The sequence below is a fragment of the Nicotiana tabacum genome, chromosome 7, assembly GCF_000715075.1.
Source record: "Nicotiana tabacum cultivar K326 chromosome 7, ASM71507v2, whole genome shotgun sequence".
NCBI lineage: Eukaryota > Viridiplantae > Streptophyta > Magnoliopsida > Solanales > Solanaceae > Nicotiana > Nicotiana tabacum.
In genome coordinates, this window is record NC_134086.1 from 179,170,301 (window position 1) to 179,188,585 (window position 18,285).

The 18,285-nt window shown below is 38.5% G+C and overlaps 1 protein-coding gene across 1 annotated transcript; it reads right to left on the bottom strand.

The window, feature by feature from the left end:
- Positions 1-706: 706 nt before the first annotated feature.
- On the bottom strand, positions 707-15,766 carry LOC107791649 (transcriptional elongation regulator MINIYO). Its single transcript, XM_075218226.1, has 10 exons — positions 15,391-15,766; positions 13,737-14,748; positions 12,604-12,713; positions 12,307-12,491; positions 10,791-10,896; positions 10,424-10,681; positions 10,092-10,280; positions 7,780-9,987; positions 1,915-2,124; positions 707-1,011 (listed from the first exon to the last, which is right to left on the bottom strand). Exons 1-10 carry the CDS (start codon positions 15,592-15,594, stop codon positions 826-828), a joined length of 4,668 nt encoding a protein of 1,555 aa, XP_075074327.1. The 5' UTR covers positions 15,595-15,766; the 3' UTR covers positions 707-825.
- Between the last annotated feature and the right edge of the window lie 2,519 nt (positions 15,767-18,285).

Genomic DNA, 18,285 nt, shown 5'->3' on the forward strand with positions numbered 1-18,285 from the left:
TAGAACATCAAGAAGATAACATTGTGTGCCCATAATCACGTTAATTTAAATAGTAACCCAACATAGTTTGACATATTTCATTCGAGTAAATACATAATCAAGATGACACAAATTCAATCTTTTTTACGAAGATGTTGTCCGGATCAGCTTGCACCATAATTTGACTATTTCACTACCTGACTATCTCCCACCAATATAAGTACTGAGTAACTCCACCCCTTAAAGCTTTGGCAGATGCACATAAATCACCTACTCTTTGTCCCAGTTTATGCGACAGTTTTTTTTTTAGTCCATCCCGAAAAAATGACACCTTTCTATATGTAGTAAAAATTTAACTTTGAAAGATCCATTTTACCCTAAATGAGATAGAATTATAACCACACAAACACATATAGCTCATTTTAGACCACAAATTTTAAAAGTCTTTCTTTCTTTTTTAAACGTTGTGCCCTGTCAAATACCATTACATAATTCGGACGGAGGGAGTAGTATTTTTGGTCTCCGCTAGAATTTGAACATGAGAGACCTCATAATTTTCCTCACTTTATTGATCACTAGGTCACACGGCGACTGACTAGTTTATTAATAGAGATGCACGTTGGTTCCTTACACTTCAAAGCGAGGCGAAATGCTCAACCTGGATTTCTACCAAAGCTTAGATGTGCCTCAAACACGCCTTTAACAGTAGTGTGAGAAAAGGAAGATGTACAGAACCTTCTTTTGTAAGGTAAATAAATTAAAGGAAGATGTACAGAGATTTAATCACCTACATATCAAGATAAATTCATATATACATCACTGGTTATAAGATTGATGTAGAAAATTTTAGCTTCCCACATGCTGTTTCCTTCTAATGACAGAGCTGAGCTTCTCAACCTCACTCAACAATGAGGAATTTCCTTCACAAGCTTCTTTCAAAATCTGTAATCTATTTTCCACATTGCAACTGTGCTGGGGCATCTCAGATATGGTGCCTGGCCTTTGGTACTCCAGTAAGTTAACAAAAAGGCTCTGTAATTGGGAATAAAACAAAAGTATGAACGAAACGTCTCCGAATAGAATCATAAAACCAGAAAATGCACTTCAAGACCAGCTTTAGTAGAGCTATCAGGTTACCTAGTTGAGTGAAGGAGAGAAAGCAAGCATGGATGTAGAATTGTAAAATTTCATAAACACTTGAGACTTTAATGTGCATGAAAACAAACTTACAAGGCAAATCAAATCAGCGAACAGGAGCATTGTTAAAGGCAAAAAGCCACGGGAAAGCATCAAGTTCTATCTAGGCTTATGCACAAAGCTCAATTGAAGTACGATTGTTAGTAAATAATGCCACAAAATGAAGAAAAAATGAAAATGCATAGTGCAAGAAGAATCACTATAAAGTAAACTACAATTATATGTACCAAGGAATTAGAAAAACTGAATTTAAGTTTATACAGAGGATAAACCATGTCAATCGAGTTCAGAAACCATTTTAAAATTCTGAATCAGATACAGAGATGCATTTAAGTTTTTAAATGAAGGTGAGTAAGTTTGCTTAATTTAAATTTCTAATTTCCTGTTAATAATATAATGCATCCATAATTCTTCCCTTTAGGATTAGTGGTACATCTTTTTACCGGCTTTATCTATCTGTTAGCAACGTCCTCTTCAAGATAGGGGACATACTCTTCAAGATAAGGGCCACAAGCCTTATAAATTAACCTTATTTATGAATATGAGAAAATAAACAAATTGTTCGTTGGTGGGAATTTGCTAAGGCGACGCTTTAGAGCCTTGACACATTCACTAATGCGCCATGTAAGCAGCCGAAAGCACATATCCTGCTAACACGCCTGAAAATGAGCCTTTGACAACAGAATAAGGGATTAACTAAACAGTAAGCAAGTCACCAATTTGCACTAATTTGCATACCTCATGTTGCTTCTTACGGGAGTAGTCTCGTAGCAGAGATTTGGCAAGCTTGTTTCGCAAAGGAAGCATATTCCTAGAGCAAGTCTGGAAAACAAATGATGACAGATGGTGCAAGGCCAAAGTGAACGAGGCAGATCCTCGACTTGCTGCTTTGTCTAGAGCTCCTGAAACCCATGATTTACAGTAAGCTTCCAACATCCTCTCGTCATCCTGCATCAAAGTATTAATTATCCGCAAGTTAGCAAAGTATTAACTAATTCTTTGTCTAGAGCAGAAATTTTGTAAGAGCTTTCCTCAACTCAACTTGCCTTATCCTACAAAAATTGAACTACACGAAACTATCTCTCTCAATTCACTCTTTTCCAAACAATGTTTAGTAATGCCATAGTTACAATGCATATTTCTAATAACCTTCCCTTCTACCTTGTAACATTTTGTTGCCATCCTACCTTGTTCTTAGGCATCAGTATCTTGTGACTGGACAAGATTAATTACCATCTTAAATGTTACCTTCTCAAAAAAAAAAAAAAGATTAATTACTATCTGGATTTATATATGAAGACATCCTGAACAACTAACACAAGTACTAAAAAATTTGTGCGCCCGTTATTAACCATCCATAACATACAAGTTATTTTTATTAATGTCACATGGCCAGAAAGAGACCCTCTCCCAAACAACATTTTTCCTTTCCCTTTCCTTTTCCCTGTCTCTCTTTCTCCCATTTCCTTTTTGTTTCAGAATATAAAGTTCAAGGAGGGAGGCAGAGCACAAAGAGGGCAGCCCGGTTCACGAAGCATCCCGCATTCACGCAACGTCCGGAGTAGCGCCGCACCCCAAGGAGAGTGATGTAGCAGCCTACCCTGATGAAAATATCACGGTTGGAACCCGTGACCTATAGGCGATAGGTCACACGGAGACAACTTACCGTTGTACCAAGGTTCCCGTAAGTTTCATTGTATAAATAGTAGTAAATAACCCTAATCCCATATGTATTAGGAGTAGGGCATGTATTGTATATATAGGGCTCATTGTATCATTGTCATTTTTAATATAATATATTTTTTCCCGTGCTTTCTCACATGGTATCAGAGCATCGGTGAGAAGAGATCGTTGTGCGTCATTCCAGCGATATCCAGGAAGAAAGAACTCAGTCACCGTGCAATTTTTCGGTGACCTAAGTGACTAATTGCGTCAAAGTCACTAATTATCAGTGTTGTGCAAAATCCAATACCACCACAAGGTTCCCAAGAGAAATCCGACCAAACCCCAGAAAAATCACCGGAAAATAGTTAGCCACGCGCTGTCACGCGCCCGTAGGAGAACTGTTTCCGGCGGTGCGTCTGTCACATGCGCCGGCGCGTGACCCCTTCCGTCAGATTTAGAAAAAAATTCTTCAGTACAACTTTATCTCCTAGAAATTCCGAGTCCATTGATACTATTTTCGACAGATTCCGACAGCTTTGGAATTTTCCGGCGAGCTACAGTGATTTTTCCGGCGTGAACAGTGATCCCCAGCAATTTTCTGCTTTTTCCGGCACGATATTACAATGGAATTCGTATCTGAAGCCTTTAACTCGCAATCCGTTGGATTAAATGCAATAAATCCAATCCAGATGGTTTCTTTACCGGATTATATTGAGTTCCTTCAGTACAAAGCACGTAAACAGACATCTTCAGGATTAACCTCCGTTGTTCCAACAAATAGTAGCATGACTGGTGTCTCCCAGTCTTCACCTTCTGGGTCTTGGGTAATTGATTCAGGTGCATCTGATCATATTTCTGGTAATAAATCTCTTTTCACTAGTATCTCATATTCTCAATCTCTTCCATCAGTCACAATGGCCAATGGGTCTCAAGTCATGGCAACTGCAATAGGTCAAGCAAGTCCACTTCCTTCCTTACCTTTAGACTCATTTCTTTATGTTCCTGGTAGTCCTTTCAATCTCATAGTCGTTAGTCGCTTAGCCAAATCACTTAAATCTGCTGTTTTATTTCTTGATGACCTTATTTTTATATAGGAACACAGTACAGGGCGGATCATTGATATTGGACGTGAATCAGATGGACTTTATTACCTTATCTTTGCAAAATCACATGGACTCGCATCTTGTCTTCCTCCGATACCTTCTCCCGTTACTGATTCACCATATTTATTACATAAACGGTTAGTACATCTCAGTTTGTCAAAACTTTAGAAAATGGTACCTGGCTTATCTCACTTGTCCACTCTAGAGTGTGAGTCGTGTAAGCTCGGTAAGCATACCCGCTCCCATTTCCCGCGGCGTCTTGACAATCGAGCAGAGTCACCTTTTATTTTAGTCCATTCAGATGTTTGGGGTCCTAGTCGGGTTAGTTGTACCTTAGGATTCCGCTACTTTGTCAGTTTCATTGATGATTATTCCAGGTGCACTTGGATATTTTTGATGAAAAATCGATCTGAGTTGTTTTCTATTTTCCAAACCTTCCATGCTGAAATTCAAAATCAATTTGGGGTTTCTATCCGCATATTTCGTAGTGATAATGCCCTAGAGTATTTGTCTTCCCCATTTCAGCAGTTTATGAACTCCCATGGGATTATTCATCAAACATTTTGTCCGTACACATCCCAACAAAATGGAGTAGCTGAAAGAAAGAATAGACATCTTATTGAAACTGCTCGTACCCTACTCATACAATCTCATGTTCCGCTGCGTTTTTGGGGGGATGCAGTTCTTACATCTTGTTATCTTATTAATCGTATGCCATCTTCAGCTATCCAAAATCAAGTTCCATTCTCTGTCCTGTTTCCCCACTTACCTTTGTTCTCTCTTCCATCCCGTGTCTTTGGGAGTACGTGTTTTGTTCATGACCTTACTCCAGGAAAAGATAAGTTAGCTCCTCGTGCTCTTTAAGTGCATATTTCTGGGCTACTCGAGAACGCAAAAGGGATATCGATTTTATTGTCCTGACCTTCAGCGATTTCTTATGTCTGTTGATGTTACCTTCTTTGAAACTCAATTATACTTCACAGGTCCAGTTAATCACTTAGATATTTCTGAGGTGCTACCTGTTCCTTCTTTTGGAGATTCAGTCCCTTTCTCCCATTCATCTTCCTCCATAGCTCCACCGCCTACAGTTCCAGTTACAACTCCACCACCTATAGCTCCAGTGTCACCACCTAGTCCAATTCCACCAACTATAGCTCCAGTGCCACCACCTAGTCCAGTTCCACCAACTATAGCTCCAGTGCCACCACCTAGTCCAGTTCAACCTTCTACAGCTCCACCACTCCTGACTTATCATCGTCGTCCGCCCCCAGCATCAGGCCCAGCTGATTCACGTCCTGCACCTGACCCTACTAATAATGCGGACTTGTCTCCTTTTAATCAACCGATTGCACTACGAAAAGGTATACCGTCCACACTTAATCCTAATCCTCATTGTATCGGTTTAAGTTACCATCGTCTCTCATCATCCCATTGTGCATTTGTGTCATCTTTGTCCTATGTTTCCATCCCTAAATCTACAGGTGAAGCACTGTCTCATCCCGGATGGCGACAGGCTATGATTGACGAGATGTCTGTTTTACATACGAGTGGTACTTGGGAGCTTGTTCCTCTTCCTTCAGGTAAATCGACTGTTGGTTGTCGTTGGGTGTATGCAGTCAAAGTTGGTCCAGATGGCCAGGTTGATCGACTTAAGGCTCGTCTTGTTGCCAAAGGATATACTCAGATATTTGGACTCGATTATAGTGATATTTTCTCTCCCGTGGCTAAAATTGCATCAGTCCGCCTTTTTCTATCCATGGCTGCTGTTCGCCATTGGCCTCTCTATCAGTTGGACATTAAGAATGCTTTTCTTCACGGTGACCTTGAGGATGAGGTTTATATGGAGCAACCACCTGGTTTTGTTGCTCAGGGGGAGTCTAGTAGCCTTGTATGTCGGTTGCGCCGGTCCCTCTATGGTCTAAAGCAGTCTCCTCGAGCCTGGTTTGGTAAGTTCAGCACAGTTATTCAGCAATTTGGCATGACTCGTAGTGAAGCTGATCACTCTGTTTTTTATCAACATTCTGCTTTAAATCTCTGTATTTATCTGGTCGTTTATGTTGACAATATTGTTATTACCGGCAATGATCAGGATGGTATTAGTAAGTTGAAGCAACATCTCTTTCAGCACTTTCAGACTAAGGATCTGGGCAGATTAAAGTATTTTCTGGGTATTGAGGCCGCTCAGTCTAGCTCAGGTATTGTGATCTCACAACGGAAGTATGCCTTAGATATTCTTGAGGAGACAGGAATGACAGGTAGTAGACCTGTTGACACTCCGATGGATCCGAATTCTAAACTTCTACCAGGACAGGGGGAGCCTCTTAGCGATCCTGCAAGATATAGGCGGTTGGTTGGTAAATTAAATTACCTCACAGTGACTAGACCTGACATTTCCTTTCCTGTGAGTGTTGTGAGTCAGTTTATGGATTCTCCCTGTGATAGTCATTGGGATGCAGTTGTCCGCATTCTTCGGTATATAAAATTAGCTTCAGGCAAAGGCTTATTGTTTGAAGATCGAGGCCATGAGCAGATCGTTGGATACTCAGATGGGGCAGGGTCACTTTCTGATAAACGTTCTACGTCTGGATATTGTGTCTTAGCAGGAGAAAATTTGGTGTCTTGAAAGAGCAAGAAACAGAATGTGGCTGCTCGGTCTAGTGCAGAAGCAGAATATCGAGCAATGGCTATAGCCACATGTGAGCTAAGTTGGATCAAACAGTTGCTCAAGGAGTTGAAATTTGGTGAGATTAGTCGGATGGGACTTGTGTGTGATAATCAAGCTGCTCTTCATATTGCGTCAAATCCAGTGTTCCATGAGAGAACTAAACACATCGAAATTGACTGTCACTTTGTTAGAGAAAAGACTCTCGGGAGATATTGCTACAAAATTTGTGAAGTCGAATGATCAGCTTACTGATATTTTCACCAAGTCCCTCACTGGTTCTCGTATTAGTTATATATGTAACAAGCTCGGTACATATGATTTATATGCACCAGCTTGAGGGAGAGTGTTAGTTTCATTGTATAAATAGTAGTAAATAACCCTAATCCTATATGTATTAGGAGTAGAACATGTATTGTATATATACGGCTCGAACCCGTGACCTATAGGTGATAGGTCACAGGAGACAACTTACCGTTGCACCAAGATTCCCCTTCACGGCAGAGCACGAATAACTCTGGACTATTTCTTCTTCCTCCCAACTTCCAACCAACATGGAGGGGATAAATAACATGAAGCGATAAATGGACGTTGGGCTTAACTCAACCCCAAAAGCTAGCCCAGGAGGTGAGGATTGTCCAAGGCCATATAAGGAGACCAAGTCCCCATCCCACCACCGATGTAGGACTCAATATGAAGTAATCTCATTTCAGTAAGTACTTATAGCTAAACTGGCCCTGTAAGCATACATAGACAATGACATATCTAGATCAGTGTCAAAATAAACATTCACAAGTGAGTCTACGAAATCATCAGCAAGTTACTCAGAGCATCCATCAAGAGAAACACATATCAAACTTGCATTAGGATGGTGAGAGAAGATGTATTTTACATCTAATTTGGATATCTCGTTGTTTCTCGATCAAAACAAAATTATATTAATATCCTTAAACATAAAACAAACTTTCCTGTATGGGCGCCTTTCCAGAATCCCTGTTTTACTCAATAGTCAATATAAAACTCTAGATTACTTGGAATTTGTTGTGTAATTAACAAACATCCATAGAACAGAAAAGGAATTTATATAGCTTTCACTACACTGAAGGACAACTTGATGTTATGTGATTGGCAAGTGTTCAATGAATTTGCTGATAGTGTTTAAGTAAGCAATACCTCAACAGGTTCAAGATATCCACAAGTTGCGGCAATGCACTTCTCCAAAGGAGGCAAAAGCTCGAGAGCACAAGCATTAGACAGTGCATTCCATGCAGCAAGCCTCACAGGAGCTTCAACAAAGTGATGCAGATAGACTCCAACTTGACGACCAAATATCATGTCACCATACGAAACTGCAGCAAATTGCTCCACTAGATTGTCAATGAAGGTGGAGTAGTTCTCATGTATGTCCGTCTTAAATTTCAGTTTCATTGCATCAACTTTTTCTTCCCTATCAAGGAGCTGTCCATAGACATCTTGCAGAGCTTTGTAGAGATCCCTGCTATTTTCCTCCTCAAAAATGTCCATTCCAGAAAGTAAAGTTGCAGACAACGTGTGCAATTTCCATACAATAGGCACATTTCGAACTGGCGTACGCAACTCAGCAGGAAGGGAGGTGGACATTAGTTCAATCCCTAAGAGAAAGAAGAGTCCACCTTTTGCAACTTTAAGAAAATCGAGAGTCTCATGGCTGGTAGAACAAAGCACTGAGAGTGGACTGAGAAACCAATGCAAGGGAAGATGCAACCGTTGGTGAGCCCACTCAGCCACCAAACATTTAGGCTCTTGGCTGGCAGGGATTGATGCAGAAATTTCCTCGGGAATGGTGTCCAATAAAATATTTCCTTTTTTTGGATTCTTTCGGCATACGTGCTCATCTCCAGCAGCAGATTTACGCTTCTGTTTTGCAGACAACCATCTCTTCTTGAAGTGAGAAGCTAAGACATCACTCAACATTAAATAGTCCTCTTCTTCATACACCCTCTCGAGAGACTGATAACCTTGCTTAAGAGTAAGAAATTGGCGTATACTGAAATCGATGTACTTTAGAGTGGGAACTTGAAATAAGAAATCAAGCAGCTTATCTACTGCAGAACTATCCATTGGCCCCAGCAGTAAACACGCTCCCATGACAGAATTTATTTTTTGTATAATAGTGTTCATGCCTTCAGTTGTAAACTGATCTTTGACAGATACGATAGGGAAAACATCAAGCAAGTAAATGAACAATCGTGCATCTACTTGAGCTGATAAAATGTGTTTGGACCAAAAGCCCCCACCAGGGGCACCCCAGCCTACACCAATTCCTGGGGCTGGACCACCTCTACCAAATGTCTCAATTGAATTCATATGATGCCATTTGGAACCATTTGATTCCACTAAACTTGTCATCAAAGTTCTTAACTCAGGCAGAGAGCAGTGAAGAATCCCATCAGCAAGAGTTTCTTCCTCTCTTGTGAAACTCTGATATTTGGCGAATAGATCCCGAGGCTCATTGTTAGCTAGTGAGATCAGCTTATCAACACACCAAGCAACTCGCAACAATCCCTGAAGGCAACTACTGGACGCTATTGACGTTTCTCGTCCGTTTATTTTTCTCAAATAACACAAACACTCAAGGAATGAACCGCTGCCAGCAGAACTATCATGGCTTGCACTAACTAAGCCTGAAAAACTCATAAGTCCATTTTTTAAAATTTCTAGTCCAATCTTAGGGACAAAATCTGGCAGCCATGGAAGACTCCCATGGCGCAACTCTGCATTATCTTCAGGGATTACAGCTTCAAGCACTGCAGAAAGCATGTCCATAATTGAAGATATCAACCACAGCAAGGGAGAAACTGCTGAATCCTGTATATCGCCATTCAATTCCTCCTCATTTTGCCACTCAAATAGACGAGATAGGAGAGGTATCTTCTTTAACCTGATCCACTCTAGGGCAGAATCAATCATAGGACCAACATGGGCCCAACACCAGTTTTCTGCTTCTTTTGTAGTACCCCTGTCCAATTGTTGCATGTGGGAATAAAAAATCGGCAGTCTTCTAGTTAAAGCACCCAGGACAAGGTATGCTTCCTTGGCAATGGCAGCATATTCGCTGAGGACACTGTTCTCAATCAGCTTTTCAAACGCAGGAACATTCAACCAAATGCACAAGGCAGGAAATAAATCGGCAAAGTATGATACACAATACCCATGTTGCACACAAACCTTCCACAACCGTAACTGTTCAACCAGAAGAGCTGATGAAAGTTTACAAGCCTCTTTTCCAGACTTTACCCATTGGTCAAAAGAGGTATATCGATACAATTGCCATATCATCTTTTGAAATATTCCAGTCTTGATAAATTCTAGGCAGTTCTCCTTGTCAGATCGAGCCAAAATCTGTCACATATTAAAGAATAATATTTAAACATCGGAATCAACTTAAAATTTGGATAGATTTATTTCAGACAAAAACGCTTCAAACATGGATTCTTGATGCTTACTCTCAGGAGTGCAACTGACTTGATCTTTGAGATACTAATCTCCATTTGCTCTTTACTAGTGAATCTGTTGATGATCGTTTGAACCAGCCGTTGACACTTCATAATTGCATCTGCACATGTTGGCGAATGCCTAGCTATCGCAATTAATATGGAAATTAGGCATTCTTCCAAAGCTGCTGAAGGCTCAGTCTGGCATTAAAAAAAGATAATATGTCATACTACAGTACACAACGCGCAGTCAGCATTTATGAGGCAGATTTATATATTGGACAAGTTGCTCCCACAATCACAAAGAAGCATGGCTCCTTACAAGTTACAACAGACAGACATACCTCCAAGAGATATTGAACCCTTTGAAGGATCCCCATCCTAATCAGTCCTGCAGCTATATCTTGGCCAGCAACAACAACATCATCCTGAATAGTGCGTTCACTTTCATCATTTTCCACAGAATCCCGGGCAAAAGGAAGTATATTGGAAGGTTTAGTATTGTATTTCCAGAAACCACCATGGACAAAACCATCTTCGATCTCTGGTCGACTTCTAAAGACAGGAGCAGTAGGTGCATCCCTCTGAAGAGTTGGTATCCTCTGATAAAAGCACAGAGGTTAAGTATAAACCATCTTCCAATGCATAGTTCAGAAGAGAGAGAGAGAGAGAGAGAGAGAGAGAGAGAGGCAATAAAATTCATAGTCTTACCTCCACGATTTCAAAAAAATCCTCATTGATCTCAAAGGAAAGAGCACACTGAATAGCTCTAGCACAAGCCAGAACTACGGACCTGTGGTTGTCATCCAGAGACATCCTAAAAGTAAAAAATGCATTTTCATTGAACACTTCCTTTGAGTAAGAAAGAATACAATATTTGTTGTCTGAAAGAAAATTGATCTTGTTCCACGCATAGCAAAGTTCACTATTTCCAGGAATCCTAATTTAACTACTGAAGTACATTATTTTCAGATTGAAGGGCTGTCATCCAGCTATTCCTTTTTTTTTTTTTTTTTTGATAAGGTAAATTGTATTAATCAAAAGGGAGAAAACTCCCGTATACAAGAAGTATACCAAAAAGTAGAGAATTTACATCAGAATATGATTCTCTACAAATGACGCCCAATCTTCTATACAAGTAGAGGGTCATCCAGCTATTCCTAGTTCATACCCTTCAACTATAATGTGAAAAAAAAGGCAAACACAATCAACTTTACTTCTTTGAACACAAACCAAAATCATTCTGGTGTAGATGTATATTTGTCTATGAACCCAAGGTTTTGAGCCAACTGCTAAGGTGAGTAGTTTAGATTGCACAGCAGTAAGGGGACCAGAGTAAATCTCTACTCTTTTTATTTATTTCAGGGTGGATACGCAAGAAATTCACTGTGTAAAGTAGAGTAAATCTCAGATTCTTCTGTAGTAATAAATCCATGAGTCCGCGACATTGAATCTCAACATGAACCATGAACTTCTCAGAATGCTAGGTAGAGCATTTACCATCAGCTGACCTGCCGACCACCCAATCATTTTTAGACGGGCCTATGTATAACAATGCCCATCCAGAAAAAAGGATTTTTAAAGGGCTAATTTGGTTCTGAGATTCTACAAGGAGCCACACCAAAAACAGAAACTGTAGGATGTAATTCTGTTACTTGCAAGTTCTGCAATCAACTTTACACTGTTAATAGATTTTACCAACTTCCCCCCTTTTCTCGACAGTTTTCCACAATTTCCACCTATTTTCCCACTATATTCTTTTTTAGCCTTTTTTCAAATAATGTTGAGGAGTTAACAAAATCGAATAACCCAAAGGTTTTTGCCTTTGACCTAGGAAAAAGATTAACACTTCGTATGATTGTTTTTCCTTCAAAAACAGGTTGTTCTTGCCCTTCCACCACAACAGCCTTCCTACTCCCCATTCCAAGTGGAGGCTCAAAAGAAACAAGTGAAAGCAATGCTAAAAACAAAGAAGATTACCAACAAATGGAGGGGAAAAAATGAATAATTGGGTATGCATGGACAACAACAACAACAACAATATCAATGATGTCTCCAAACCAAAAAACAAGGGCATTACATCTTGAGAACTATTTTGGGGAAAAAAGCATAATATCTAATTCAGGGGAATGAACAAGCATGGCACTATCTCATACAGAGGCCATTATTTAGCATATCACAAGCAAGAGGCGGCCAAGTAAAACAAAGAGGAAGCACTTAAATCTACCTCAATGATAGAGCAAGCTCAGGTTCTGGCCCTAGTATGAAAGCCCAAATGGCCTCCCAGTCATTAAATCCATCTCTGTCCTGAGATCTTAAGATACACCCCAGCTGATTCTGGTGAATTCTGCATATTGCTCTATCAAGCACAGATGCAATAAGATGTAAAGCAAATGTTCGTTGTCCAGCTACCTGTAGCCAAGGAACTCAAAAACTTAAAACACGCAATTAGACTAACATGGACATGCAGACACAAAAAAAATGATATTAAACATCCAAAAGATTCAAATTTAAATATACTAACTGCACTTCTTGTGAGAGCGACTGCTTCTTTGATGGTGTAACCAGCCGCGCCAGGATCACCTTCAGTTCGTAGATAGTCGCGCCCAGAGAGATCTTGCGCAACGGAGACACCTGCGAGGCAAACACTATGTAGATAAATCTATAGGTCCAATATTTGCGAACAAGGCAAGGCCAGTTCTTAGCTACCAGGCTGGAAATAGGCACCAGTTCTTTTAATTTTTTTCCTTGATACATCTGTGTAGTTGGGGTATGAATACACAAGGTCAGTTCTTAACTTTGACAGTTGACATGAGAAACACTGTCCAGTGTCCTCCCTCGAACAAAAACATCAGTCGATACCTGGCAAGTCTAAATATATGCAGATACCATCAAATTCTACAGTACCTAAAGAAATTAAAGTGTGTCCGATCCAAAACGTAGAATAGACAGTCTATCTTCAGTCACCACATAAAATCAACCCCGATGAGACATGTTAAACTGGAAAAAATTTCCTGCAAAAGAATATTTGACACCTTGACGAGCACTGAAAGCAGACAAAACTGATCTGGAAAAGGAAGTTGGATATTCCCCAGCAGTACGAAGAAATGACTTTTACTAAAAGAATATTAAGATAGCACTACAACAAAGTGGTATCCACCATGAAGATAGTCCGGGCATATCTGCACTTAATGAAGACTTGAAGAACTCCTACCCCTCTTGGGAATGAACTATCTTGGTTTCTATTGGTTATATGACAAAGTGATCCATGTGCGCACGAAGTGTTTCCTCAAATGTACCAGAGAGGTCATCCACACTAATCCTTGCTGCAAACTGGGATTAGGAAAGGAATACACATGAACATATGAACCGGAACTTCTTCAATAGGATTAGCTGATGCAACTGCGCCAACCACATAAATGTAACTCATATTAGACATAAGATTGATCTACCTATTCATCTTTGACTGTTTCGACCAGCTTAAGTACAGGAGCCTGCCACTAAACTCGTGATTTCCAGTGCTCACTTATGATGCTTGGTAAATTTATTTCTTCCTCAGATGGATCATGCAGACATACACTAGAAGGAAATAACAAAGAATGAACATGCAGTACCAAATAGTATTAGCTTCGAAGGTATAAACAAACTTAGGCTTACCACTCTTTGGGACCTCAAGTTCACTCTTCACAATATTGCCATCCAAAGAAAATCTTAATTCTCGGACACTCTCAACTCGTTTACTCCATTCATCCCATACACTGGTATTGGTGTTCAACTTTGGAGTATCATCTTCCACATTTTTTTTCTGTGTGCCTTGTGAGGTTTCATTCTTCATCTGATCCAGCAAATTACCCTTTTCTCCACTGAGATGAGACCTGGATCTATAAGATTTTTCTCTTTTCAACTTCTCTTGGCCTTTCCTTTTCAGTGCCTCCAAAACTGCTGGACTTAGTTTTGCCAATAATTCAGCCTGTGCTTCAGCAATTTCATCAGCTGACATTCTCGCTAATTGAGCTCGATTCTCAGCATCAATTTGACTCTCAAGATTACTAGCATTGTGCCTTCCTTCCACTTCCTTGGGGTCAAAGCTAGCATCGACTTTGTTTGCAGAAATGTTACGTTTCTGAGAGTTAACCTGTAAGGTAGGATGCATATCCTCAATTATTTCTTCCTCCTGTTCAGTGATACCATTTCCACATTTCTGCTGTGGTAAAACAGAATGGTTACTTTGTTCCACACCTCCCTGTTCGATACCCATGGCCATGTCCAGATGCTCTTTCTCTTGAACCAGATGCTCATCCTCCATGATGACATCCTGAGATTTTGTACCATCTTCTACAGATAAACTAGCACCATTTCCATTTTCATCTGGTGGACGTTCATTTGAGTTGTTTTTGTTTCGAGATGCTTCTGCAACAGCCTTTCGCTCTTTTGATGTCGAATTCACCTTGCGCTCCCTTTCTTCCCTCTTGTATGGCACAGAACTATTATCACTAGCCACTATCTCCCGCCAGTTACGAAAATCCATCCCTTTCTTCTCTTTTCTTTGCACGGGCTTAGCAAAATTTCCAATCTGGTTGATTCCAGTGAAATCTTCTTCTTCCTCTTCATTCTCTTCATCATCGTGATCATTGTTACCACAAACATCTCCAACCTTTGGTGCCCAGTGCTATACAAATATGGGGATAGATGCACATATCAGTTCAAGTAACAAGTCAGGTTCCTAAATACACTGAGATAACCAAAAAGCTCATTCTTCCTTCTATACATGACTTTAAAAAATAAGCAGTTAATTTATACTATGACGTGCCAAACTTAAGCATATACTTCCTCGTAGCCAAAAAAAAAAGCACATACTTCCATTAATGCAGATGAGTATGTAACACACTCAATGTCTAATTCTATTCCTTAGCTAGTCCATATTTGTACCTCTATTATCTCTATATGGACGATTCTAGTTAGTTGGTAATACGTCTTAGTCTTGTTAGTACATTAACTTCAGGTCTAGAGCTTACTAGGTGTCTTTTAGCCCTATAAGAGATTTTTATGCCAATAGAAAATATAGAAAACTTCTACTAGTACTTTTTATTTTTATTTTGTATAATGTTGGCTAGAGATAGAATTTAAATGGAGAAACATGGTCAATAGGGTTCATAAAGCCGACCCTAACTTGTTTGTGACTGAGGCTTAGTTGTTGTAATGACAATAAAGATCAAATCTTTGCCAAAGTGGGAGCTGAAATTAAACTAGTTAATCAAAATGGACGCAGAATAGCTACAGATTAAGTGATTAACAAAGAGGAGGGGCTTACCGGACCATGTGAGCGGTGACGAGGCACAGGAAAAGGAAGAACAGTGGGGCGAGGGGCAAAAGTCCAACTAGTAGGCCCGTTTAATGGTTGTTCTGAAAACCCCTTTTCAACTATGCCGCCGACTAAGTGGGAGGCATCATCTTCATTTATAACTGTTCCAAAAATTTGCTGAGTGGTGGGATTCTTAGGGTCTGCGTTCTTCATTGATATACAGTTTTATAATATTGGAATAACAGTAATAATAGTATTGAAAGTTTCTTGGAGGAGGTAAGCAAAATGGGTTTTGCAGGTTTATGGGGCTTAAGCAACAAAAGAGACGCTCTTGCAATTGTACCCGAAGGTAATAATAGTGTGAATCTTGCTCGTAATATGCTTTTAAAAGTATATTTTATAGTAACTTTTTATTTCTTATTATCGTACGTGACCAAGAGGTTGTGAGTTCGAATCTCCTCAAGAGCAAGGTGAGAAGTTCTTGGAGGGAAGGATGTCGGGGGTCTATTTGGAAACAGCCTCTCTATCTTAGGGTACGGGTAAGGTCTGCGTACATACTAGCCTCCCCAGACCCACTAAGTAGGATTATACTGAATTGTTATTGTTGTGTAGTTGTTGTTGTCTTTTTCTCGTTTCTTTCAGGAAGAAAATACAGAGAAAAAGAATGTCAATGAAATTTAAGTAACTAGGATTTCTTAAACACCCAACCGTTGACCAAATGTCCATAAACATGGCACTAGTTGGCCACTTTTTGGGTGTATAATTGGAAAATAGCCAATATTTGTTAAATAATTAAAAAACTAGTCATTCTTTATGTGAATTAAAATTTGGACAATGATATTTCAATTTAAAAGGAATTTTTTTCTTATATATACGGAAATTTAAATTTATTTACCCGGTTTACCTAAGAGCCCGTTTAGACATGAGAAATTTTCCTTTTTTCAAATTTTCTTTTTGAAAACAGTATTTGGTTATCAAAATCTTACAATTTTTCCAATCTCACTTGAAAATGCAAGGTAGGGGTAAGGTCTACATACATGCTAGACTCTACGGTGTGGGATATTACTGGGTATGTTGTTATTATTGTTGTCACTTAAAAATGAGAAGGTTGCTAGTTTTAAGTTGCAAAATATGTTAAAAAAAAAGACATCCAAATATGCTCCAAAAATTATAACCAAACACAACTTCATCTTCAACTCAAACTTTAGTGAAATTCCAAATTTGAACAAAAAAAAAATGGACTTCATGTCCAAACACCTACTAAGTTTTTCTATTTACAAAAAGTAACTAAAATTTTTTGCAAAATATATATAAATTCGGTCAAAATTTACAATTTATATACAACTTGAATACAATATTTTTTGCAAATCTGGTAAAAAAAAGTCACCAATTACATAAAATTTATATACAACTTGTATACAATTATGTTAGTTGTATATATTTTGTATGCCATTTGTACACCTAACATTTAAAATATATACAATTTATTCGTATCTTCTTATTCGAGTTTCAATATGAAATTTCAATTAAAACCACTTTGAATCTTCACCAAATTTTCTTAAAAATCAGATAGAAACTCCAAAAGAACATTCTCAACCATTTACAAAAACACCCAATCCAAACAAATAATAATTTTACAAAATTCAATATTATATTCAAAACTTCGAAGCTTTTCAATATTTGTTAGTTTTACGGATTTTCAATTCAATCTACTTGCTTATGATTGGCACTATTTACTACCTCCGGTCCACAATAAGTGATCATTTTACATTTGGTATGCCCATTAAGAAAATACGAAGTCTTAAAGAAAAAAAAGATGTATTCACTCAATTAACCTAAATTAATTGTTACCTTGATAATTTGGAATATGTAAATAAAGGCAAAATTTGAAAAAATAAAATAAAATTAATTCCTTCTTGATTATGTAAATAGACACTTATTTTGGACCAAAATAAAAATTTAAAATAGTCATTTATTGTGAACCGGAGGGAGTAGTTTATTAAGGGTCGTGTGAAAATTAGATTTGTGTTATAAATAGAATTGTATTTAAGGTGAATGTCTATATTCTAGAGAGATTCTAGGGTTTGTTACTTAGTGGTTAAATCATTTTTCCCCTGTAAATAGAGATGTTCTATTCTATTGTAATTGATCCCAAATCAATAAGAATTGTCTCTCTACTTTTCTCTGCAATACTGTTCTTCTGTTATTGTTTCATAACATGTTATAAGTACGAGACTCCAACCAATTGAGTTGAGGCTCTGGGTTACATGCATGGTGCTCAACTTATAAATAATATTGAGCATAATAATTGTCAATTGTTCCATAAACTTCCTTCACCAATAAATTATGGATTTAAAGTAAGTATTTTACCTTATTTTTCTCTTTTAAATTCTTAAAATTCTTTAATTTAATTTTAAATACAAGCAAAGACAATAAAATTTGATTACAACTATAATAGAGTTTGTAAGAAATTATAACCACGTGAAATGGTAAACTTTCTATGCCTCGCCATGATAAAATTCATGTATGATCATGGGCACAAGAAGTGGAAACCCGTCCCATTGAATTTGCTTCATTCTCATTCCATTAAGAGAATATGATAGCAATATGCTTGAAAGAAGATAAAATTATTACCATGAATGTATCAATGGATGTGGACGTGGCAATAGACGAAATTATAATCGTCATTATTGTGGTAATGAGAACAATAAGGATTTTGAGCTTTAGTGCGTTCTTCGGCGGTTTGAGGCCATGAGCAGCTTCACTTTAGGCATTATGACTTGTACGCATGGTTGGAATTTAATTTCGGGGAAGTTCGGAGTTGATTTAGAAAGAAAATTCTCAATTCAGAAGTTTTAAGGTGAAAGAATTGACTAAGATTGGATTTTTGAGTAAACGACCTTG

What these genes read in the sequence shown, in the direction of transcription:
- LOC107791649 (XM_075218226.1), bottom strand. Translation starts at nt 15,594, where the DNA reads ATGAAGAACGCAGACCCTAAGAATCCCACCACTCAGCAAATTTTTGGA. An exon ending in AGTCAGTTGCACTCCTGAGA is followed by an intron (nt 9,988 to 10,091) that starts GTAAGCATCAAG and finishes AATATGTGACAG; the next exon opens with ATTTTGGCTCGATCTGACAA. An exon ending in CCCGTAAGAAGCAACATGAG is followed by an intron (nt 1,012 to 1,914) that starts GTATGCAAATTA and finishes TCCCAATTACAG; the next exon opens with AGCCTTTTTGTTAACTTACT.